The sequence below is a fragment of the Mytilus trossulus genome, chromosome 6, assembly GCF_036588685.1.
Source record: "Mytilus trossulus isolate FHL-02 chromosome 6, PNRI_Mtr1.1.1.hap1, whole genome shotgun sequence".
Lineage (NCBI taxonomy): Eukaryota > Metazoa > Mollusca > Bivalvia > Mytilida > Mytilidae > Mytilus > Mytilus trossulus.
Genome location: NC_086378.1, coordinates 31,689,503 through 31,715,472, shown reverse-complemented (window position 1 = coordinate 31,715,472; position 25,970 = coordinate 31,689,503). Strand labels below are relative to the sequence as shown.

The 25,970-nt window shown below is 31.8% G+C and overlaps 1 protein-coding gene across 1 annotated transcript; it reads left to right on the top strand.

Annotated features, from left to right (window-relative positions):
* Positions 1-1,912: 1,912 nt before the first annotated feature.
* Positions 1,913-20,749, top strand: LOC134721119 (uncharacterized). Its single transcript, XM_063583875.1, has 15 exons — positions 1,913-2,606; positions 4,260-4,945; positions 5,891-6,050; positions 6,894-7,688; positions 9,057-9,229; positions 9,819-9,984; positions 10,861-10,943; positions 12,883-12,934; positions 13,838-13,962; positions 14,767-14,934; positions 15,289-15,498; positions 16,498-16,595; positions 18,015-18,180; positions 19,311-19,462; positions 19,925-20,749. Exons 1-15 carry the CDS (start codon positions 2,018-2,020, stop codon positions 20,727-20,729), a joined length of 4,428 nt encoding a protein of 1,475 aa, XP_063439945.1. The 5' UTR covers positions 1,913-2,017; the 3' UTR covers positions 20,730-20,749.
* The last annotated feature ends 5,221 nt before the right edge of the window (positions 20,750-25,970 follow it).

The window sequence follows — 25,970 nt, the reverse complement described above, 5'->3', positions numbered from 1 at the left end:
AGATAGATCAGGGCAGTATATTATTTTTGAGATGTCCGGAGAAAGATTCCTGTATTCCTATTTCAAATGTTTTCTCAATCTTTGAAAATTTTAATCTCGTTCCAACAGAACACATTATCGACAAGGTTAGTTTCAAAGACCTTTTGGTAATTTCAAAACGTTCCGATTATGTGGTTTTGATGTACTGTGACCATTTGAAGTCAAAGTTGGACATGATTCTACAGTGCTTGAAAAACAACAAAACCGTTATTGCTGGAAATTTCAAAGAGACATCGATTGAAAATACCGAAGATTTCAAACATTTTCCGGTTACTGATGTTGACAGTCTTGCAAGTTATGTCCATGCCAATTTCAATTATGAAGGAGCGTCGCGCAGACGTGAGAAGAAACAAAATTCTACAAAAAACAATGGAAACAACGAAACTGAAGAAAACAATGTACCATCTATTGGTGGTGTGTGTAAACATCCAAATACAAACGAGTTAACAGAACCCGATGTAATCAGTGTTGATGATGACCAAGCTGAGAAGGAATACATGCTCTATATTCCAGGAGAATGCTCTTTGGATTCCGATATGATAATAGGTTTGTACTGACAAAAGAGGAAACTCGACAATATTTAAGTAATTGCAAATTTATTTCAAGACTTTATTTCTATCCTTATCGTTGTAACTTTGCAATTTGGATTTCTGCCATTTCGAATGCTTGTCTTAATTTTCAAGAAATGTGAGATTTCACTTTGAAGGCCGGTGGGTTTTGAAGGTAGATCAATAATAATTAAAGCATGATAAAAGTGACACAATAAACTAACAAACACAAATGTATTACGCCATTACGTATACGCCACTGGTATGCATATACTCTGTCGCGAACATTGGTATAAAGAATCAGCAGTACTAAATATGTGATGTATTAATTGTTTAAAACTCTTAAGGTGAAATTCGAGAGTTATTAATTACAAGAATATTATTTTCCCTGTTAAACTGATTGATTGTTGGTTGCTTAACGTCAATGTTCAAATATTTCATGCATATTCAGGTCAACCTTTCGTTATAAACAGTACTGAAACTGGTTTCCCGTAATGCAGAGCAATATTGTTTATTCCCCAATTAGCATTCTGCTTCCAAAAATATATTCTTAAAGGTCTTGTAAGCAAATTGTGATCTTTTGGTGGTCATAATAGGACGATTTCTGATCTTTGGACGGGTTGTTGTTTTTTGAAACATCCTCAGTTTCTATTCTCAATTCTATGTTGCGAGAAAAAGTAACTCGAAACACATCCTTTTCAGTTTTTTAATTCACTGACCCGAATCCGTACTCCTTCTCATCACAGACCATGTATATAACCATTTAATTGTTAACGACTTCCTAGAAAAGAGTTCGCTTCTTCGCTTGAGAGAGTGATGTACGGATGTCGTAAGAGTAAATAAATACTTCGGTGAAATACTGCATAGTTATAAAAAGATATAAATTAAATTTTCCTCCATTATGTTTTAAAACGATAGTGGCATTCAATGCATTGAATATTATTACTACAATATTTAATATCTCCTAGCCTAGGCCATTGTGACTTACATGTAAGGATATATCTATATGATTTTTCTATTTGATTTCTTTATATACTTTAAAATAACGGACAGTCTAACCAAGGCCATTTTGAATTACATGTAAGTATATATCTATTTAATTTCTTTATATACTTTGAAATCACGAACTACGACTTCCTGGTTATATCTGACAACTTAACAACAAATCGTAGCATTTAACAATTCAATACTTACCTATTCAACTATTCTTCACGCTTTACATGCAATGTGTAATTATATATTTTTGAACTGTTAATTCAATAGACTTATAGTTTACCTTGGGATTGATATTATTGTAAGATGTATTTTTCTATTTGTTAACAAAATTGGTTTGGATATGTTTTTTTTATAGTGGAATATTCAGTGTGAAATATTTCTTTTAAGATGGGCAATCTGACGAGGTTAGACCTACACCATGCCTAGATAGTACAATGGAAAGCACAAGTTACGTAAATACGGATTCTCATCAAGTATGTGTTATGAGATGTTTTCTGCTAGACAGATGTACATGGGCTTCTAACCTTCATTTGTCTATCGAGCAACATGATTTGTCAACTACAGACTTCGTAGTGGAAGCAGACGTTCTAAATGTAGAAGTGCCGAGAGTAGTCGAACAATCAGATTTCATCATTCTTGTTATCTGCAAACATCTACAACAAAACATTCGAAAAATCAAGAGATACTTACAGGATGTAAGTAATAAGGTGATAATTTCTGGTGATCTTCATGGACTTCAAACCAAGCAAATATTCCACAATTTCAAAATGTTTAAGATAACTGATGCCGAACCTATCGCATCTTACGTAAAAACAACTATTTCTGGTAAGAGAGATGAACACGAAGATTTTATCTACAAACAACACTCATCAGATTATGATGACGTCAACAGTATTGGCGGAACTTATAAGAAACTAAAGCATTTCAAACATTCACATTTTGGGTTCGTTCATTCGTCTACATTAGAACCAGGAGAGAATAATAGAGGGACTTTCCTTTTGGCCAAAGCTTGCTTCCCGTCTGGTAAGAGTAACTATGTAAACCTCGTGTGATGGAATTATAAAAAAGGTATAATTTTACCACACAGGCACGCTCACTAAATCTGTATTTATATAGTGTTCAGGAGTCAAGCTTTCCTTCCCTTCATATTTTTTCTAGTCAGTTTTACATTTAGCCTATAGTTGATTGCCACTGTTAAATGAATTCAGCCGCCAACTAATGAACATCTATCGAAGCTATCATCTTGGATTTGTTATTGTCCCTTATTATATGTTTTAAGAATACTAGTAAGAGAAAACATTTAGAATATAAACTAAGATTATATACATTAGTTTCTTGGATAAGCTTTTTTTGTGTTTTTGTGTTGCTATATCGTTGACGCACAACCCTTTTTTTACTCTATTTTCAAAGATTTATATACAATTTTTGAAAACAGTGCAAGTATTGAATTATTCTTGTATTAAAGAGGCTTTAGTCTTGTCAAAGGAGTAGATAGCCTTGTGAAATTATTTACATTTTTGGGGAGTTGATTGTATCGAATATTTCTGTAAATTGAACAAATACAGAGTTTTTGTGAAATAAAATAACCAAGAACGGGTAATCTTCATTTCATTTTTTTCTTGCGGTTTAAAATTTTAAAAATTAATTTCCAACAAATAAGAAACTTATCAAGTAAGATCTGTAAGTGTCAAAAATAGGTTTTCACTTATATATGTTTATTAACCTATTAACCACAATAGTACAAATTGTTTACATTTTGAACCCAGTTTTAGATGAAAACAGATACAGTGACCTTTATCTTATATTCTAAAATTTAGTTTCTATATTATATTTCTTTTTTCTTCCAGGAAGATGAAAAATAAATCTTGCATATCGAAATTTAGGTGTTTAAATCACTTTTATATGTGATGAAAAATCGTCTTTTATTACGCAAAAATATACGGAAGTGTTTGTATCCGTATTCAATGAACTTTTGATGTAATCCGAAACTAGAAACTAATAATATCTCCAAATAACTGATACAAAGCGAAATCGTTCATGTATGAGTTCTTTCTTATTCCTTTATTTGAACAAATTGATTGAATATAAAATGCATTTTTGTTGTTACTGTGATTGTATAAAATATTATATTAAAGAATCCAATTTTTATCCAAAGGCTTTTTTTTCTATATGGATAATCAAGAAAAGAAACATGTTACTATGATTCACACTTCAAAATAAGACCGCAAACGTCTCTTTACCAAAACTTTATGTTTTGTAATAATAAAAAAAACATAAAAGGTTTTAAAATACCAATGAGAAAATAATTAACCGTTCATACATGTATAAAAAATTGCACAATACACATAAATATGTAGACGAAGAATAATAATCAAAGCGTTTTCTTTTTATATATTTTAATATTCAATGTGAGTTCTACTTCTCAGCACAATACCATTTATTATCTAAACATTGATTTACAAAACAACCGAGAACATAAAATATTTAGCAACACGAGACATATCAAAAACGAGTTTGACTTTAGTATTCTGCTACATAAGAACTGATCGAAAGATACTGATAACTGTTTTTACATTAAGACATTATATTAAAACGTTATTAATGAAGTAATTTCTTTTGTCGTAACAAGACATCAAAAACAAACTACTTACAATAGCTGACATATTTCTTTATTAGTTTTGGTACGTACTGATTCCTTAGACAATCTAAAAAGACGGTTTTACATTGTTGGAGAAGAAGAAAAGAAAGAATTGATAAAGCAGATACAGAATGTCACATTAAAGTCGCTACGTATGAGTTCGGATTATCTTGGCTTGATAACATTACTTGGGATTGCAGATTATAACATCCAGGAAAATATCATAGTAACTTTAAATCATTTACAACTAGAAGACAATATAATGAACAGATGCTTACGGGCGAACGATCTCTTTACAGCAGCAAAGTGGTTAATAGGAATAGTGAAAGCTAATTTTGGAGACTCTCATATCATGATAAACCTGTTACCGGTTGTCCTGGAGACTATTTCAATGCTGTATTTGTCAACATTGACTATAACAATGCTTGATGAGAAAGTAAAATGTGAAATTGAATCATTCTGCGCAGAATCAGAACAATCTCTGCGAAGCCTAGTAGCCAATCATATATCAGGGAATAAAGATGCATTGTCGGGATTGATACATTCACTTCTGGTAATCCTTGTAGATTTCAAAACAAGAGTTGGAATCTCAACGTCATTGAAAATTGGAAACTTAAAAGATGCGTTGATGATTCAGGAAAATAGAATTCGCATACTACGAGACTTTCAAAACACCATGTGCTTCCTCGAACAGTATACATGCCTCGCTTTCGTCGCAAATCTGGTAAGTTGACAAAAATGTAACTAATGATTTTCAAAAAAAGGAAAACATTGTCATTTAAGACTAATTATTCTTCTTTAAAAAAGACAAACAAAGACAATAAATGATGCAGAGGGTACTTCATAGACGAAATTCAAAACAAATTCGATAGACAGACAAACGACAACTGTTTAATTGCAGAGCCCTTTCTTTTGACCGGCATGTATAATACTAAGCGTCGGGGTTAAATAAAGACAACAGTAGTATAACACTGTTCGAAACTCATAAATCGATTGAAAAAAAACAAATCCGGGTTACAAACTAAAACGGTGGGAAACGCATCTAATATAAGAGGAGAACAAAGACACAACAGAAACACAGCATTAAAAAATCTTCACATTTTTGTATAAATTTTAGGGCATGGGTGGCTATGAGATGAAAGTAGTTTATCAAGGTATCACTAGATAGTGAGTTATGTGCTCGACTATAATTATGATTTACTAGGGTTGCCAGTTTTGCGACAGAAGAACTATGGTTCTATCAATATATAACTTTTACACATTTATAGGTCTAATAAAAAGTGAAATCATCGAAAAGAAAAAAAAATAGAGTGAAAGCAACTGTCAAAAAGCAAAAGTGTCGAACGAAAAGCCAAATTATCGAACAAAAAGCAACACGGAACACGGACCGAAAGCAACGGACAAAAAGCAAAACTTTTGAACAAAAAGCCAAATTATCGGACAAAAAGCACCGTATCAATCGACAGAATTAAAAACACTTTCACAGATAAACCTGTGCGCCTGCTTTTACAATTTAAGATCAAGTATTATTGTACATTTTTGGGGTTTCCCATATCAATACAATGACTTTGCCAATTCTTATATATATTTTGGAGACTGCACGCACTACCATTTTCCTTTGATCAATAGCAGATTTTTTTTCAAGACTGTCTGGATGTATTTTATTAAGGTAATGAAAACAATGGACATGGAAATTATAGAATTTTTCGATCAGCTTATTCGCCAGTTCTTGAGAAAAGCAAGACGAAAACAAAAGATGAATGATGTCTTATTTTCAGTCCTTCATCTTGTAACTAAAACAGTACTATTAAGATTAGGAAAGGATATAGGTAAGATTATTATCATTAATTTTCTGTTATCGATTAATGAAGAACGTTTGCTTTAAAAATTGTATAACAATTGGATAAGGATAACGATTGAAATTGGTCCTAATTTTTTTATGTTTTTAAAATCGGACCAAAAAATTACAAATTTTACGTAGAAATACTTGTGATAATACTATCAAGACAAAACATATTTGTTTTGAAACCTTCCTTTAAAATGTATCAAGCTATGACCAATTATATAAACAGTATTTACCTTGTATTGTCAATTTTGGTAATTTTTTCCATAATTTGAATTGTGTTTGGTATAATTAACCTTGGCCTCCATCCACTATCCAAAACGTTTTTTTATTGATAAATTCTGTGAACCTTGTCAAAAAAAAAGGACAGTAAGGATTATATTGTTATATATGTTTTGTTCACATAATATTAATCCATGTGAAAAGAGTTTGAAAAATGTTTGAATTGACTTCAAGATATAATTAAGTTTATATGATGTTTGACTGTTTTAATGTAAGCGTTGAAAGGAAAAGTTGCATTTGATGTAAATGAAAGATAAAAATGTATTAAGGATTATATCAAAACAAATTCCGGTACCAAAAAACATAATATCTGTATCCCTTTCTCAAGAACATGTTTTGTGCCACTGCTCAGAATATTGTTTGAAACACAAATAATTTGATTATAATTTTGTTCAAGACGTTTGTTTGTAATAGAGAAGTAGACAGAAAAAAAGTATAAGGCTTTTATGAAGAAATTAATGGTTTAAAACAATATCATTGGAAGAATGGCTTTAATTTTACTTGACAAAAACGAATTCATACTACTAAAATATAAAATTTATTTCAGATATCGACTTCCAAAGAACACCATCTCAATTGAGTTGGAAACTGGCAAAAATTTTGAATCTTTTCCTTGACAATGACAGAATTGGACTTTCTCTACGTAAAAGGTTACTGATCATGATAGAACCCTTGTTATTAAGTAGCAGCCAACAAATTATTGTCAACATCATATATTTATTACGTAAACATGATGTAAAATCATATGAAATTAGACAAAGGTTTGTCAAAACAATAAGCTTAAAATTACACCCTATCAATTTTAAAATAAGAATTAGTAGTGTTGAACTAGGCGAAGACTTTAAACCTGAGTGGGTGGATTATGAAGCAACACTGGCCAACTCTACCATAGTGACTATGCACATGCTTTTACCGACTCTCAACGCACTCTCGAAAGGTGACGTGGATGAGTATATACGGAAATCAAAGAAGTATGAAACTGATCGTCACACAAGTGCACTACAAGTTCTCCATTCGTTGCATGAAGGGGTAACCCATCGGTGCATAATTCAATTGTTTGCTTTCCAGTGTCGTCCAATTCCGTTATTTTATGTGACTGAAAAGTCAAAAGACCCCGATCTATTAACTTATTTATTGAACAGTAGACATGTTGAAAATCAATTACAGACGCATCGACTTTTAGAACTAGTTTTAGACATTATAGAAGCTGTGCTATTCTTACATGAACACAAATTCATTCATAGAAATTTAACCTGCTCAGCATTTAGCATACGACACCAGGGAAGAACGGTGTTCTTACACGACTTCAGTCTTGCCACAAGTCACACTAGCAATATATCAGGTAAATAACTTAGATAATGTCTTTTTTATTTGTTTAACGTCGTTGAAGACACATTCACAAATTTTGATGGCTGACCAGCTATTACAAAAAAAAGAAGAAAAAAGTCACCGAAAATTATATATTTTTTTAATGAAATAATGAGTACTGATAACAATTGTATTCTAGAATCATTTAACATACCTTCATTTTAAAATACTATTTCAAAATATTCATTTCCTTCTTTATCTTAATCGTTAAAATACTTCAAGAAAGCAAAGTTTAAACCAATGAAAACTCAACTTTGACATTTTTTCATAAACAAATTTGATATAGAACGTTAAGCTCGTAATAGTGATGTCGTTCTGCGGTATGCAAAAGAAATAAAATTCAAGGTAAAGCTAAAAACGGGTATTTGAATTATGTTCAATAACTTTCGATCAATAATCAGTTGTTAAATTTGAGACAATTGAACAACAAGTGCATGTAATGTATATAATATTTATCTTGTGAGTTCAACCGGACAATTGACAGTAAAAGTCATAAAAATAAATTTAACGAGAGAAACAATTTTTAAGCATAAAAATGTGATAAAGACATTATAGAAACATGATCCATGTAGTTAAATCAACTAATATATGTAGGAATAAAAGGGGATTTTTTTAGACGTCACGGTACAAACCACACACATAACAAAAAGTACCTCTTAGTTGAAAAAACAATCTTTTAAAAACAATATTTCTTGAATTCTTTCTGTACCACGCAAGCATCACATTATTCATTATTTTTTTGATTATAAAAAAAAAGCTTATTTCTAAATTCAATTAAATTCAATGACAATTACTAGACTTCATATCTCCCCTTATGTCTGATCAAAATATTTTTCTTCAAATTTGGAATCAGAATACTCAGAAAAAACACTCCGATAGTTCATAAAATTGTTCCATAAATAAGTTGTAAAAAATAGATCTATGTAATAACTTCAATCATTATCAGATACTCAAATACGGAAAATTGTCAAGATATCATGATACAGAACAATATGGTAAATTACTTGGGAAATTCACACGAATATGTAGCGGAGTATGGTAGAAAGCAGGTGGTAGATACCAAGGAGGTATACAAACTCGTAAGTCGAAAACAAACTGAATATATGCAATGGCAATAAATGAAAAACGATCAAAAAAATATAAAACAAGCGTATGCAAAACTCAATAATTAAAACTATAGTCTAAACAATAACAAAACAACTTGTATTAATAAAAAAAAAACCTTCAGCAATCGTTATCTCTACTTACTGTAACCACCAGAATACAATTAATTATGGATTAAAAACAACCTGACTAATTTTAAAAATTCAAAAAGATAAAAATGAATAAATTTATACTGTAGAAGTTGTAGGAATTCCAGTCCTTTGGTCAGCTCCAGAAAGTATTTTAGAAGATAGATTTGACAAACGGACGGACGCTTGGATGCTTGGTAATATCGTGTATGAAGTTTTTACTCGTGGATGTCATCCCTACACAGAGGTTTATAATACTCCAACCGATCAAATACTAGAATACGTAAGCATAACATGATATTCATATTTTTTTTTGTAATAAAATATAAATATGTATTTGAAAAAAAATAGTTTTGCTCTAAATTTTCTGAAAAAATTTAATATTTTAGCGCATTGGTTAGAAAATAAGACTGAATGAGAAGATTCTACTCATACATTCAATGCAAAATCCGCTTTTTATAGTAATTTACATAGAAGTTATATATGTTTTATTAATGATTCTAATAACATGAGGTATAAAACATTGGTAAGAAATGCAGTGTAAAGCGCCGAACGAGGGAACTACATTACAATACCATCAAATACACTAACATTCCATTCGATACAAAATTATCTCAGTATTACATTTTTCAACATATTGTGCACGGAAAATATGAGGCTTTATTTTGGGATGATTTGGGTTCAAACCATAGATGCTTACAAGATAATATTGATAAATGTATGTAGAAAATGACAGAACAAAATTGAAATGAACATAAACATCTAATTTTGAAGATGAGCACTAAACAAAACTATCATATGTTGCTCTGGGTATACTATTGTATTTCAAGATTATGATAGCACAAGTAACATGTAACCTCTTTTATGTAAAGATATTGTTCAGTCGTCTGAAGTTGTACAAGTGGCCATGTATCCCGAACGAAGTACACAATGCAATACTAGGGTTAACACAAACACAACCAAGCGATAGATCGAAAATTTCAGCGATAAAAACAAAAATTGGATTGTTCTTGAACGACGAAAAATTCAAGGATCAAGGTAAGATCATATGCAAGCTACTTCTAAGAACATCTTATGTTTGGTTTTTCAAGTATCTGATGCCTGGTTGTAATCATGTGAAGACTCCATGTCCGATATCCAATATACCTGCTTACGTCTGTTTTTTAAAACATGGCACTATCTTTTGTAGGTTGCGATGGGATTCGACTGCTATTCTAAATAATATTCTACCAGGCGAAGTTTATCTTTAATGAATTTTGCTATTCATTTTAGGCCTAATTTGGTCATATATGTACACTTACAGCTCCTTACATTTATATATGTACGTTATCAAACATCCCAAGGTTTAAAAGCGTTCATGCTGATTCAGATGCAGGAATTCCATTAAGTGTTATTTTCATTTATATTCCCTAACTCTTTAAGATATCGGTTTGTAGTTGTAGCAGGAAAAATTCTTCCGAACTAGCCTTTGCTCACAAGTTGAGTGCAACAAACGTATAATAACTACTTGGTACATAGCATGAAACAAACATGTGTATCTGGAATAATATTCATAGGGTACACTCGTGGTACAAATTTAAAGGCGCCTAACACGTCGCTATATGACAAAAGTTACAATACCTCTGCAATGTGGAACAAATTATTACTCATGTTTAAGGTATTTGTATACTAGTAATACAAATTTAGTGTACTTCTATGTTTCATATTTTATATTTTAATTCTTTTGTAAAAGATGATATTTTTTTTCACTCCTACAAGTTGATCTTGTATGTGTGTAGTCTCCTTAAGCCTTTTAGTTCATACTACGAATTTTCCGAGTTTCTGGTGAGGATAATATCATTAATTTTAATTAAACACAAAATAAATAATACCGGTAGTTGACTACTATTATTAAGTCTCAATGCAATTCTTCAGGTTCCAAAATCAGTGTTCCACTCGACACAAAACAAAGTCAAGAATTGCCACAACTGGATTTGAATCAAGGAAATCCTGAAATTGTAAGTTTTTAATAGTAAGATAATTAATCTGTGAAAAACTGTTTCATTTCTAATATTGATATGAAAATAAAGCTTAAGCTATTTTATAAATTAACAAGATACATAGATAAATAGTCTGCATTATTTGCACATTTCTGGTCTGTGATGCACTTGACTGAAAAGAAATTGAATCAAAAGTATTGAAAGGTCGAATAGCCATTATCATGATATTACTGTATAAATACAGATAAAACCTTCATTTGGGATATAACATAAGAATTTAAAATCATTGATTTATGTTGTAGTGCAAATAGTAGATTCGGGGTTTTAAAAAGTTCTACATGGGAACTTCTCTTGAAAAAATGTTGGCTACTGTCAAATTTTATCAGCGGATTTTTACCTCATGTTATCTTATTTGCTATTATATCAACGTGGCACTTGTTTGATTTTAAATATATATCTGTTATGAACAACGTCATGGCTTCAGGTTTCGACTTATGAAGTGTTCAGCCTTCAAGATAATCCAATTTCAACAATATTGTTTTATATTATATATATATAGAACATACTTTTTCGATGTTTTATAATATAGTAGAAAGTTCTTCTGTTACATTTGTAACGTCTGCCAAATACAGCTAAGATAATATGTTTGATAGGAAATTTTTCACAACATTTTTTATTAGGGCCCCGCGGGTCGCCCTATAGTGATCAGTCTGTCCGTCCGTCCGTCGGTAACACTTTAACTTTGTGTCGGCTCCATATCTAGAGAACCATTATGATTTCATACTTTATATTTTACATGTTTATTAACCACCACCAGAGGGCGTGTCATGATGTATGTACAACTTCCTAGGTCAAAGGTCAAGTAAAAAAACCTTTGGTTTCAGTTGACAACCCTGTGTCCTGTGGTGAAGATCGTGTCCGCTCTATATCTCGAGAACCGTTATGATTTCAAAGTTTATACTTGACATCCATTTTAAACAACACCAGAGGGTGTGTCATGATGTATGTACAACTTCCTAGGTCAAAAGTGAAGGTCAAACACTTTGGTTTCAGTTGACAACCCCATGTCCTGTGGTGAAGATCGAGTCCGCTCCATATCTAGATAACCGTTATGATTTTATATTTAATACTTAACATATTTATTAACCAACACCAGAGGGTGTGTCATGATGTATGTTCAACGTCCTAGGTCAAAGGTCAAGGTCAAAAACTTTGGTTTCAGTTGACAACCCCGTGTCCTGTGGTGAAGATCGTGTCCGCTCCATATCTAAATAACCGTTATGATTTCAAAGTTTATACTTGACAACCATTTTAACCACCACCAGAGGGCGTGTCATGATGTATGTACAACTTCCTAGGTCAAAGGTCAAGGTAAAAAAAACTTTGGTTTCAGTTGACAACCCCGTGTCCTGTGGTGAAGATCGTGTCCGCTCTTTGTGTTATATTTTTCTTAAAGTAAAATCCATATTTTTCAAAAAGTTGAAGCCCCTCAGCAATTTTTCTTTTTTAACATTTAATTGGCATTCTTTTTTGGTGGGTCATAATATATTGAAGGCATAATTCTAAAAATATGTGACAAATATCAATTGGGCAGCACCTTTAAACATATTGTTCAAACATCAATCCATATATCCAGAAGTCACCTTAGAGTAGTCAACAATGAGTTCACATCAGGCAGTCATATCACTATTATACTATGAAAGTAAGTTGAGAATATTTATCAGTTTTAACTTAAAATCTTAGAATAAAATCACACATGAGACTATGTAATAACTTCAAATAATGCTTCATATCAGATTATCCATACAACTTATTTACCCCCACGTTATTGACAGCGGGGCCCACAGAGATGGCTCCCATCTCAATGGTATCTTGTTAGTACGTGTATTACTGTTACATTATTACATTTATGCTGCATCAAATACCTCAAATTAAGAGAGGGTATCTTTTTCCTTAGGAAGTTCCAAAACTGATTTATCAGCTAAAAGGTATCCACGGTGGATCAACTAGTAAGTATAGAAATAGTTGTCCAAGTCATCCATAAATCATTACTGCTGCAAAGCAAGACCTTTTATTTATCAAAAAAACTTATAAATAACTCGATTGCGACCAACGGAAAATAAAATGAAATCTTCGGTTTGTTGATGATGGTGGTTTTTAAATATCTGGACTATCCATGAGGGTATTGCACGGTCGGACAGTTTGTGAAATGTTCATACACGTGGGTTTTTTTATCTTTGAAATAGCTTTCAATTACTGCGAGAACACTTATAGCGGTACTTTGTGTCTATTGCCTTCATTTTAGTTGTTTTTTATGCCTTGTGTCGATCTTTTCGAGCTTATCCTCTTTCAAGAGAGAGGCGGATGATACCAAAGGGTCATTAAAAATCTCAAATCTAAAATGTACTGACAACGCCATTGTAAAAAGAAAAACAACACAAAAGACAACTAACAGTTACTATATAAAATACACAACTAAGAAAACTAAAGCCTTGGCAACACGTATCCCATCTAACCGATTGCAACAGATTATATATAAAAAGAAAATGTGGTATGATTGCCAATGAGATAACTCTCATTAAGAAACTAAATGACACAGAAATTAACAACTATTGGTCACCGTACGACCTTCAAGAATGATAAAAGCCCATACCGAGCTATAAAAGAAGACCACAAAATGACAAAGTTAAAACAATTAAAACGAGAATTCTAACGGCCTAACTTATGTACAAAAAAAGAACGATAATATTTGAACAATTTAATCAAACATTTTTTTAACTGTACATAAACCGTTTTCTCCCTCTAAAATTTTACCTTATTGCTTTTTTTTGTTTATATACTCCTTTTTGCATATAGAGAAATCCATGTACATAATTTCTCAACAAATTTCATTTTCAATTTCCTTATATTAGATGCTACGAAAATATCAGGACATACGTATGTGAATACCCGACTTAGTCAGAGATTGCATAGTAACAGCCTTGCTATCAGTCCTCTCGATTTGACAGCACAAGATAAACCTAGAATCCTCAAAAGGGTAATTTTTGTTATGTATGATATTTGTTTTTTCATTATAATTACAGTAAATGACAGTATTAACAATTTAAACATTGAATTTAACATTTAGTGATAATTTTAAAACAGTTATAAATAGTAAAACCACAAAAATACTGAACTCCAAGGAAAATTCAAAAAGGAAAGTCCCCAATCAAATGGCAAAATCAGAAGTTCAAACACATTAAACGAGAGGATAACAACTGTCATATTCCTGACTTGGTACAGGCATTTACTTATGTAGAAATGGTGGATTGAACCTGATTTTATAGATAGCTAAACCTCTCACTTGTATGACAGTCGCATCAAATGTTATAGGTCTTAACGAAAATTAATTTTAACCAAATATCGTTGCTTACCTAGTGAGTAGAAAATAATAGTTATTAGTAAATATATGTGCTGCTGTCCGACTTTTTGGTGTCACAATGGTGTACAAATTCTTTCTGAAATTTTTTATAATCAATAAACAATGTAGTTATAATAAAAAAGAATCAAGACACTAATTAAAAGAAAATAACTTGGGTGGGAAGAAGCGGAGGAGGGAGAGGAACAGTGACAGTAGAAGCCTATCTTTTATATTCAAAACGCAAATGATAAGTAAAAGGATAAATACATAGCAGTTTGTTTGAAGTTTTGATTATAATCTTAACAAATATACATACAACATGCAAATCCGACTTTCAATACATTCATTTTGCGTGGTAAAGCATAAAATTAGCGATTTTTCGAGAGAAAAAATGCTGATTGGATGCAAATGATAAACTGGCAATATTTTACTTTCTTCTAGTTTGGATTTCTAGACATACGAGAACCAGTTACATTGAAATTTCTTCGAATTTTACCAAATATTGACGAGGAAACATATAAAGAAGTAATGTGTTTATACGATTCTCCAGAAAGGCATTTATCACAAACAGGCCAGAGAATGCAGGAACAGAATTTTCCATTTTATTTGGTAAGTTATTTTACGTTTTTTTTTTTTTTTTTATCTGTGTGATAACTATTTATTTAGGAAAGATAGTCAATCTTAAGTTTGTTTTAAAAATAGATAACAAATTTTCTAAAACACAGAAAGAAACAACAAACCATGGGGCAACAGTTCTAATAGCATTATGAAAATGTTAATGTTTCAATGAGTTTATCGAAAATGAAATAGTTTTAATTTAAGAAGATAAGTTTTGCGAAAAAAACATATACTTATTGTTATGTAAAAGTAATTGTACGTACCTGTTTATCAAAAACAGTAGCGGTTTTACTGAGTATTCACGAGCAAGTCTTAAATAATAACATTTACTCATGAATCTTGCAGAAATACAGGACAATCAGAGGAAGTAACCTATTAGAATTTGCGTTTACACATCCTTTCAAACATCGCCATGGAAATCCAGCATCAACCAAAGACGATTTCATTCACATAGTTGTCAAAATTGCACATTTTATTTCCGGAATGCATCGCCGACATTTCATTTTAGGAGATCTTTGTGCGGAAAATTTATTTGTTTCTGACGACACAAAACAGGTAACTACATTGTATACGTATTTTCCGATGTAGATTTAGATTTTGTGCAATGATAAATTTGTTTTTCTTGACTTTCATTTTTGCTAATGTGCTTCGTCTATATGACTTTTTGTGTTTCTTTGTCACATATGACGTGTTTCCATACTTATACATCCCGTCATTGTGTGATTGTGCCATGGTATATTTTTGAATTCTTATGTTCATTTTAACTATTTTGTTTTGCCTTTATGCCTTTTTATGTTCCTTGTTACATATTTTGTTAATTCTATAAAGGTTAAGATTATTACACAATGTTGACTGTTGTTCAACTATTTCTGAAATGTTTACCTACTATGTCGGTTTATTTGGTTCATACATCGTTGTCAATATAATGGAATTTTATACAACTGTATAAAAGTGAGATGTTTATCTCCTTATAAGCCCAGGTTTTATCCACCGTTTTCTACATGAGGAAATGCTTGTACCAAGTTAGGAATTTGATTGTTGATATCCATTCGGTTGATGGGATTGAAGGGTTAGTTTTGGCATTTGGTTTAGGACTTACCGTGCTAAATTTATCTCCGAGTTCGTTTGTTTTGTTATCTTACTTTTTCATTTGTTTGGAAGGTGCAAAAGACAGAAACAAAAAAAAGTTTCTTTACTAATTCTACTTATAGCAAGAGTTTTGTTGGTGTTGAACCAATATTCATAGCTGGTTTAGTGTTACTCTTTTTGTTATCTCATTTGATTTTTCAAGTGCATATATCTATGAAAAAAAACATTTTTAAATAACGAAGTGTTTTTCATGATTTTTCCTCACAAATATTAGAATTCAAGAATACGTATACCTGCATAATTGAAGAGCTGTTTCAGACCATATCGGCACTAAATAGAAAAGCCTATTAAAATGTGAACAGTTCAAGGCCCCAATTCAGACAATATATCAAAATATCAAAATAAATCACCTAAATTTTGTTTTAAAACATAAGTATATAATAAGTTATTTCTTTATCATCAAAGGTATTTTTGCCAAGGATTGGAAGAGTATTACATTTTGATGAATCCGATGGAATTGAGGATTGTTTACTTGGGTCTATGTATCAAGACAGGAAAAGATGGTGAGTGATGTGTTAGCTTTTTAAATAAGTTAGTACATATTTGAATAACAATTATTGCAAAACGTATCAAGAAGTTAATAATTTAGAACTCTAAATATATGAAAAAATATGGTTATATTTCTGCTGTGTATTCCAAATTATATTGTTCTTAAATATTTTAATTTTTGAAATATTTAATATCAGATTTACATGGATATCATAGAAAGCAAAACAAAATAAATCATATCTTCAAAGATATGTGTTTTCACCAATAACTGTAAAATCATTTATCATGAATTTGAGGCAACAGTAGTTTTGTGATGTTCAAATATGAGAAATCGACAAAAAGATAGTAAACAAGACAACACACCAAAATTTTTCAAATTGCATGAACTCTTTAACGAGTGATAACGGGTTCGTGTACCTACTACATTTTTAGCTCACCTGGCCCGAAGGGCCAAGTGAGCTTATCTCATCACTTTGCGTCCGTCGTCCGGCGTCGTCTGTTAACTTTTACAAAAATCTTCTCCTCTGAAACGACAGGGCCAAATTAATCCAAACTTGGCCATAATCATCTCAAAAATAGAACATAGGGGTAAAATGCAGTTTTTGACTTATAACTCAAAACCCAAAGTATTTAGAGCAAATCTGACTGACTGTTTATCAGGTCAAGATTTATCTGCCCTGCTATTTTCAGATTGATCAGACAACCCGTTGTTGGGTTGCTGCCCCTGATTTGGTAATTTTAAGGAAATTTTGCCGTTTTTTGTTATTTTTTTCAATATTGTTATTGATAGAGATAAACTGTATACAACAATAATGTACAGCTAAGTAAGACCTTGAAATAAGTCAACATGACCAAAATGGTCAATTGACCCCCTAATGAGTTAATGTCCTTTATATTCAATTTTTACTAACATTTTCCACTAAAACTACTGGGCCAAGTTCATTATAGATAGAGATTATTGTAAGTAGCAAGAATGTTCAGTAAAGTAAGATGTACAAACACATCACTATAACCAAAACACAATTTTGTTATGAATCCATCTGTGTCCTTTGTTTAATATTCACATAGACCAAGGTGAGCGACACAGGCTCTTTCGAGCCTCCAGTTTGTGTAAACTGCTATGCAGGCAGCATCCTCCATGCAAATCCTCACTTGGTTACATTTTGCAATGTTGAATAGGACAAACTTCGTAATCAGACATATTAGATAATTATTCTATTGTCTATATCTAAGACCGTGAGAAATTACCTGAACTTATTAAGACATCTTCCAGTTTACTTGTAAATCACAGAAAATATGCACTTGATTCTGTTATGCAAAATATGCAAACTTAACCATTTAATCGATTATTTAGTTGTCTGCATATGTTGAACAATTGATATGCCATAATATGCTAAACTATCATGTGATGAAATGTAATTTATGATGCATAGGAATCCAATTGAGGTTCTTCAGCATGGACAATATTCATACGAAAGTGATGTCTATCGTTTTGCTATGACTGTATATGAGTTCTACACTGCATTAAATATACATAGCCAGGACCCGATGGCTGATCAACTTAACTGTGCTCCATTTGCTTACGTTGAAAGTGATGTGGTTAGTTTTACTAAAAATAGTTGAATAAAACACAACTATTCATTTATTTAGATTTATATTTCTGTCAGTAAAAGATAAATCAAAAATATTACAAATACATTCAGGAAGCCTAGTATCAATTATGATTGAAGTTACATTGAATTATAAACTCAGTAAAAACTGATGTACAATTAAGAAAAAACAGTCTTGGAGAAGCAAAAAAACAGTTGATGATAAATAACTGTATACTTAAATATATAAATGACTGACAGGTCCATTCCCCTCACAAACTGGACTGATTATGTATTATGTTAGTTAGTATACTATTTTTCTCCGCATATCTATCCCATATAAAAAGGACGCGATATATTTATGATAATATATAAAACAATACCATCAATACAGCAGCAAACTATTTAACGGTTGTCAATACTTCAATGTGCAGGAAATTTTAAAAGCGAAAAAAAAACCCGAAATGTTATCAACACATAGAAACGCTGTGGGCTTAATAATTTCCAGAAAAGATCAGAGATACATGTTTTTGTACGTCGTAAAAAAATTAAATTAAGAAGCATAGTCATTTAATCTATGGCGTTTTTTTAATACATCTACTATTTTTACTTGAAAATTTTTTTTTTTTTTTTTAACTAAACAGATTTCAAACATAATTTATTATCTATAAATTAGCGGATAACCCAATGTTGACTACTGTTTCCTATTTTAGGCATTTTTACCTATTGTGTCTGTTTGTTATGTTCACTCATCGTTTTCAATATAATGAATTTGGATGTAACCGTTCCACAAGCGAGATGTTAAGCTAGCTATAAAACCAGGTTTAATCTACCATTTTCTACATAAGAAAATGCATGTTCCAAGACAGGGACAATTGTTTTCCATTAGTTTGATGTGTTTATGCTTTTGCTAGTGCCATTTGATTATACTCTTTCCTTTTTGAATATTCCTCTGAGTTCAGAATTCTTGTAATGTTACTGCTTAGATGATACACTTCGTAATAAAATAAATATCAAAGTAAGAATCATTATTAACATAAAACAAAAGAATTTTTATTTAGTTATAACATTATTCAAATCATTCTGTTAGTAAGAGTAGCATGATTACAAATATTTTCATTTTTTTAATTTTCATTCCAGCTTCTAGATGTTTTATATAATGGAGCAGTGCCACCAAGACCCAAACTATGCCCTGATTGGTTATATGGAATATTACTTAAGTGTTGGGATCGGGATAGAACACAGAGACCATCTGCCCTGTGGCTTAAAAATATAATATCACGCCAAATGGGGTAAGTAAATGAAAATGGTTATTTGTAATATTGTTGTGCTGTGAGGTTGGTGTACTCCAATTCTTCTTATATTCATAACTTGATTACAATTTTGTTTCTGATAATTTAAAACTCTGATAAAAAGACGCCATAAATTAATACATGGTAAACAAGGAAAATATATATCAAAATCAAATATATAATTAAATTTGCCTCAATGTTTTAGTTAGTATACTCATTTTCAACTTTAACTTGTCACCTACTATTGCATTATTACTTATATGCGAAGTAAACTGCGCTTACAAGAATTCATAATATATAACACGATATTTCAGACTGTTTACATTAAATAAAAGTTATTTAGGTATGTAGCTATTAGAAAAGATAAGTTGATATCTCAAACAATCAAGTTTCTTGCTTTACTAAATTTTTTTCTCAATTCTAAAAGATGCATTGATCAAAATAATAACTTTAATTTTGTAGGGATCCTTTCTTAGATATAGACCATACACTTTTCGATAAGCAACTAGATACTGAAGTAGCTGATTATGACACTCCAAGACCTGAAATACCTCTTCGTTCTAAAAACATAAACCAACCAACAAATAAACACTCATTTCAACCAACTCTATCTAATCAATTAGATACTTCTAACAGTCATGACGAGTCATCAGGATTTATCTTATCAAGAGGTCCAACCGTTTACACACGCAGTGGTAAGAGATCATCGAGTTATCGTCGCCAAAGCGACTCGTCAACTATTGGAAAAACAGAGTTTTCATTGCCTCAAAGATTTCCAAGTTTTGAAAATCTAGCAAGAGATTTCAAAGGATCCTTTAGTCATACCTCACAGAATCCATTAATGCACAATCTCCATAGTAATACAATACCTCGATCTCCACCTACTTTTGTGGAACCAGAAAGACAATCGTTAGGCAGTAACCATGTTAAAAGTCAACCAGTTATCTCCCCTGATTTACCATTTCAAGGATCTGTACGTTTACAAAGACAGGTCGGTTCTGTCATAAATCACAATCACACAACTAAAACTAGTAGTGCACCAAACTTACCACAACAACACACAACAATATGGAGCAGAAAACAAGATGAAGAAAAAAAGCAATTCAACCCACCATATCAACACACTGACAAGAGATTTCAAACATATATTGACGAATTGAATGACAAATTTTCATCAGTGACAACGAAAGGAAATAAACATGAGTTAAACGAGAGTATAGAGAGTAGCGAATCAAATTTGTATCTTCAAGCAGTTCAATATGTATGACATTTGTTTTCATAATCCATAAAAAAAATCAAAAATCAACATGTTCTTTTTGATGTTCATAAAAGGTCTTAGTCTTTAAACCATTTTTAAATGATTTGTTTATTTTGTCTCTCTTCGCAGAAACGTTCTGTTTCCTGATTTTATGTCAGTTATCTAGCGGAGTCAATAATTTGTTGGAAAGTGATTGGTTCCGCTGACTCAGTTATAGTCTATAAACATCATGACACGTTTGCATAGTTTAATGTTTAGTTTATGTGATTATTTCAGTCTAAAGGAAACATTAAGATTGACCCTACACGATAGGTTCCTTTTTTTGGCATGCAGGTATTGTTATTTTGGGTCTTTTATCATCATGAATTATTTTAAAAGTCGCATAGCTGCGTGTTATTATTCAAATTTCAACATTTGCATAACTAATATACTATCAAAACGAAATAAAGATCAAAATAATTTATGTGTCAACATTTACAAATTTATGTCGCATGGTTGCTGCTAGTGCAGTGCATTTGCTTATTTGTCGAACTTATGTGTCATTAAGTCAGCATTAGTTTTGACTTCACCACAGTGCCATTATAATCAAAATAGAAGACCAATCTAATACGAAATGACAAATAGTTTTAAAACAATTCTTTCAGCACACTCGGTTAAAACACGGAGGTCAGTTTTTGTTAGCCGAGAAAGCCCGGAAGAGAACCATCGACATTCGGCATAACTGGTAATCATAGGTCAATACAAACACCGAAACAGTGGTGACGTTGCTTTGCTAAACTATCATTAAAGTCAACGTAGCGTAGTAAAGAGGACGTAACCGCTGTTTCGAAGTTTGAGGTCAATAAAGACCGAACTCACTTGGAAAAGTGGAATTCAAATTCAAAGCATCTATGTTGAAAGACCAATGATGTCAATACTTATACCAATCTGCCACCTAGATCAGTGCTTTACTGAACTTTATTTCATCAGAAACATCACAAAACTGTGTATCCTTCTTTATTTCACTACTCTGGAGTCTGCGTCTTGCTATACATAGCTGTTCTCTTCTACAGTCTAAGTAAAAATACAATATTATTCGAAGGGTTTAGAACGGCTGGTAGAAATGATTTTTGGTAAAAGTTTGTTATGTATAATATATTTTGTAAATTTGAAGACCCCCTAGTTAAGTGGTCGTGTAGATGTAGCCTATGATTTTGAAGTAATACAGAAAGATAATCAGGACAATCTCTGAAAGATTTGGTGAAATTTTTATAACTTATGTTTATTCCGCCGAGACTGGTGAGTATTCTCAACCGGTTCATCGTGCAGCAACTATCTCGATGTTATCTTAGTATCACCTGTAACGACTCTTGCTGCTTCTAGTTGTAAGTTTACCAGAGATGTTTTTAGATATTCAGGTGTGTTATCCCAGACAATGTCCCCATACTCTAAGACGGCGTATAAAAGATAAATGAATAGTTTCTAAATTTTTCCTTTTAAGTTTAAACTTTACCTTTCGGAATAATGCTAATCTTCGAATAGCTTTATCAATAAACATTTTACATGATTATTCCAGCTACCCTTTTCATTTATAACAATCCCTAGATGCTTGTGCGACTCAACTTCGTTCATGATGTTATTATTCATACACAATGGTGAGTGATGAGGTATATGGTGATTTTTTTTAAATGGTCTATTTTTCTGTTTTGTTTGGGTTTGAGCTGAGACATTCTCGTTGTTGGCCATGTCTCTGCAAATTGCACCTGTTGCCTTCTTCAGGTAAAATAGTTTTCAAACCAAAGTAGCAATTTTCCATTGATTCCGATTTTTTAAGCTTATAATGTGTTTCATCAAAAGAACTCCCGAAAATAATTGAGTCTTTCAAAAAAGAAGAAATTGAATATTCGATCGCAGACGAAGTTTACCAGATAGAAGGCGCGCTTGTATACCTGCTCTATTTAAAGACCCCAGCACTTTCATAATCGTCATTTTATACAGTGGTATAGAAATAATTTTTGTTCCGTAAATATATTATCTTGATTAACTGAGGGAGGGTGACAATCTTATTTTTTTTTAACTTTTTCACCCGTTTGCTCAACAATTGTTGAATTTCTCTTGAATAGAATTTACGTACGTATGTACGTATTGTTATGCGTTGACTTTTCTACATTAGCTAGAGGGGGAGGGTTGAGATCTCATAAACATGTTTAACCCCGCCGCATGATTGCGCCTGTCCCAAGTCAGGAGCCTCTTGTCTTTGTTAGTCTTGCATTATTTTAATTTTAGTTTCTTATGTATACTATGGAAATTAGTATGGCGTTCATTATCACTGAACTAGTATATATTTGTTGAGGGGCCAGCTCAAGGACTCCTCCCGGTGCGGGAATTTCTCGTTTCATTGAAGACCTGTTGTTGACCTTCTGCTGTTGTTTATTCTATTGTCGGGTTGTTGTCTCTTTGATACATTCCCCATTTCCATTCTCAATTTTATTTGTGTAATGTGGTGATGGAAATCACATGACAGATTCGTCTGAAAACCGTTTCCTGGAACTGGCATATTACAAATGATAATGCTGCACAAAAATATTGAAAACAAGCAGAAGATTCAATAATTTAACTAAAAAAAAGAATAAACCCACTTTAACTTCAGTAAAACATAAATTTCGATTGCAAAAACAAATAAGTAAACATAATATTCGTGAAAAAGAAATTCGAAAAAGAATTTTTACGAAAATGCAAACATTAAATTTTGTTTTTTCTTCATATGTAGTTCTTCTGACTTTATTTATAAAACAAGTGAAATGATTTTTTTGTTTACCCATCGATATAAACTGCATAATAAAATGCTATCAATTCTACATACACATTTGCCACATCCTGCGTAGTCTTTAATAACTAATATATATATAAAATTGAGAATGGAAATGGGGAATGAGTCAAAGAGACAACAACCCGACCAAATAAAAAACAAACAACAGCAGAAGGTCACCAACAGGTCTTCAATGTAGCGAGAAATTCCCGCACCCGGAGGCGTCCTTCAGCTGGCACCTAAACAAATATATACTAGTTCAGTGATAATGAACGCCATACTAATTTCTAAATTGTACACAAGAAACTAAAATTAAAATAATACAAGACTAACAAAGGCCAGAGGCTCCTGACTTGGGACAGGCGCAAAAATGCCGCGGGGTTAAACATGTTTGTGAGATCTCAACCCTCCCCCTATACCTCTAACCAATGTAGAAAAGTAAACGCATAACAATACGCACATTAAAATTCAGTTCAAGAGAAGTCCGAGTCTGATGTCAGAAGATGTAACTAAAGAAAATAAACAAAATGACAATAATACATAAATAACAACAGACTACTAGCAGTTAACTGACATGCCAGCTCCAGACTTCAATTAAACTGACTGAAAGATTATGATTTCATCATATGAACATCAGGCACAATCCTTCCCGTTAGGGGTTTAGTATCATACCATCATAACATATATGAGAAGAACATAACCTGTGTCATGCCAACAACTGTTTTTAGAATAAATGTGTTTAGTTCCGACGCAAAGACCTTATCAGTGACTCAATATTAACGCCAAAATATGCAATCTTTAATGACTTGACAACAGTATCGTAATTATATCCCTTCTTAATAAGTCTATTCAAAGGTTTTGTAAGTTTCTGAGGTGAATACTGACACCTTTGTGCTTTATACAGAATATTTCCATAAAAAATTGGATGTGAAATACCTGAACGTATAAGAAATCTGCATGTTGAGATATATTTACGAATGATGTCTTTATACCAATGATAAAATTTAGTAAATGTTTTGACTAGTTTGTGATATCGAAAACCCTGGTGTAATAATTTATCAGTAATACATAAATTTCTCTCGTTAAAATCTAAAACATTGTTACATACACGACCGAATCGTACAAGTTGAGATATATAAACAACGTAAGATGATAACAAGGGAACGTCACCATCTAAAAACGGATAATTAACAATAGGAAATGAAAAATCATCCCTTTTATCATAAATTTTAGTATTCAGCTTTCCGTTAGTGATATAGATATCAAGATCGAGGAAAGGGCAGTGGTCATTGTTAGTATTAGCTTTATTTAAAGTAAGTTCAGCAGGATTTATTTCATTAATATACAAACTGAAGTCGTCATAATTGAGAGCCAAAATATCATCCAAATATCTAAAAGTATTATTAAATTTGTTTATCAGATGTTGTTTTGATGGGTCTTTGCTTATTTTTGTCATAAATTGTAACTCTTAACAATACAAAAAGAGGTCCGCAATAAGTGGTGCACAGTTAGTCCCCATTGGAATTCCGATAATCTGACGATATACGGAATCCCCAAAGTGAACAAAAATGTTATCTAGTAAAAATTCAAGGGCATATAAAGTATCAAAGCATGTCCAATTAACATAGTTTTTTTGTTTATTGCTACTAAAAAATGACCTAAAAGAGTTTGAACATATATATTCACATTCTGAATTTTTAAATGCCCATTTAATTAGGTGTGTGAAATTTTTCTTAATGAGAATGTGAGGCAATGTGGTATACAGGGTAGAACAATCAAAACTTTGAACAGATTCAAAATCACCAATATAAGCATGCAATTTATCAAGTACTTCCAACGAGTTCTTGACACTCCAAAAGTAAATTATTCCACTATTTTCGAAGGCCTTATTTGAACAATTTATTATAAGGTTTTTAATTGTACCAAGTGTGCTGGTAAGAAGAATAGACAATTTAGTAGTTGAACAATGGCTTGAAGACGAAATAAATCTATATTTGTAAGGGGTTTTGTGTAGCTTCGGAAGCCAATACATAGTTGGGACTTTCATTGTATTTGGCTCTGCCTGTAAAGCGGTGGCTAAAAGTTTATGTTTGTTACAGATTTCGTTTTCTGAAAATGGAGTCAGTTGGAATGTTGGTGAATTGGTGATTTTCTTTTTCAGAACCTCAATGTAAAATTTACGTCAAACAATAATAATATTATTAGCAGCTTTATCGGCCGGGACAAAAACAAATTCCTTGGCTAGTTCTTTTAGTTTATGTTTGATACGAGAAATAGGTTTATTGTGGTTATTGTTAATAGTAAAATGTTCTTTAAAATGTTGAATACGTATATCAACTATCTTCATTACTGAATTAAAAAAAGAGTCCAAAGATTTTTTGTCCGCTTTTTCCCGTTTTATCCATTTCATACAGTAAGTATGGAGTGAGTCGTGGATGATATTACGACACTCATTCCAATTA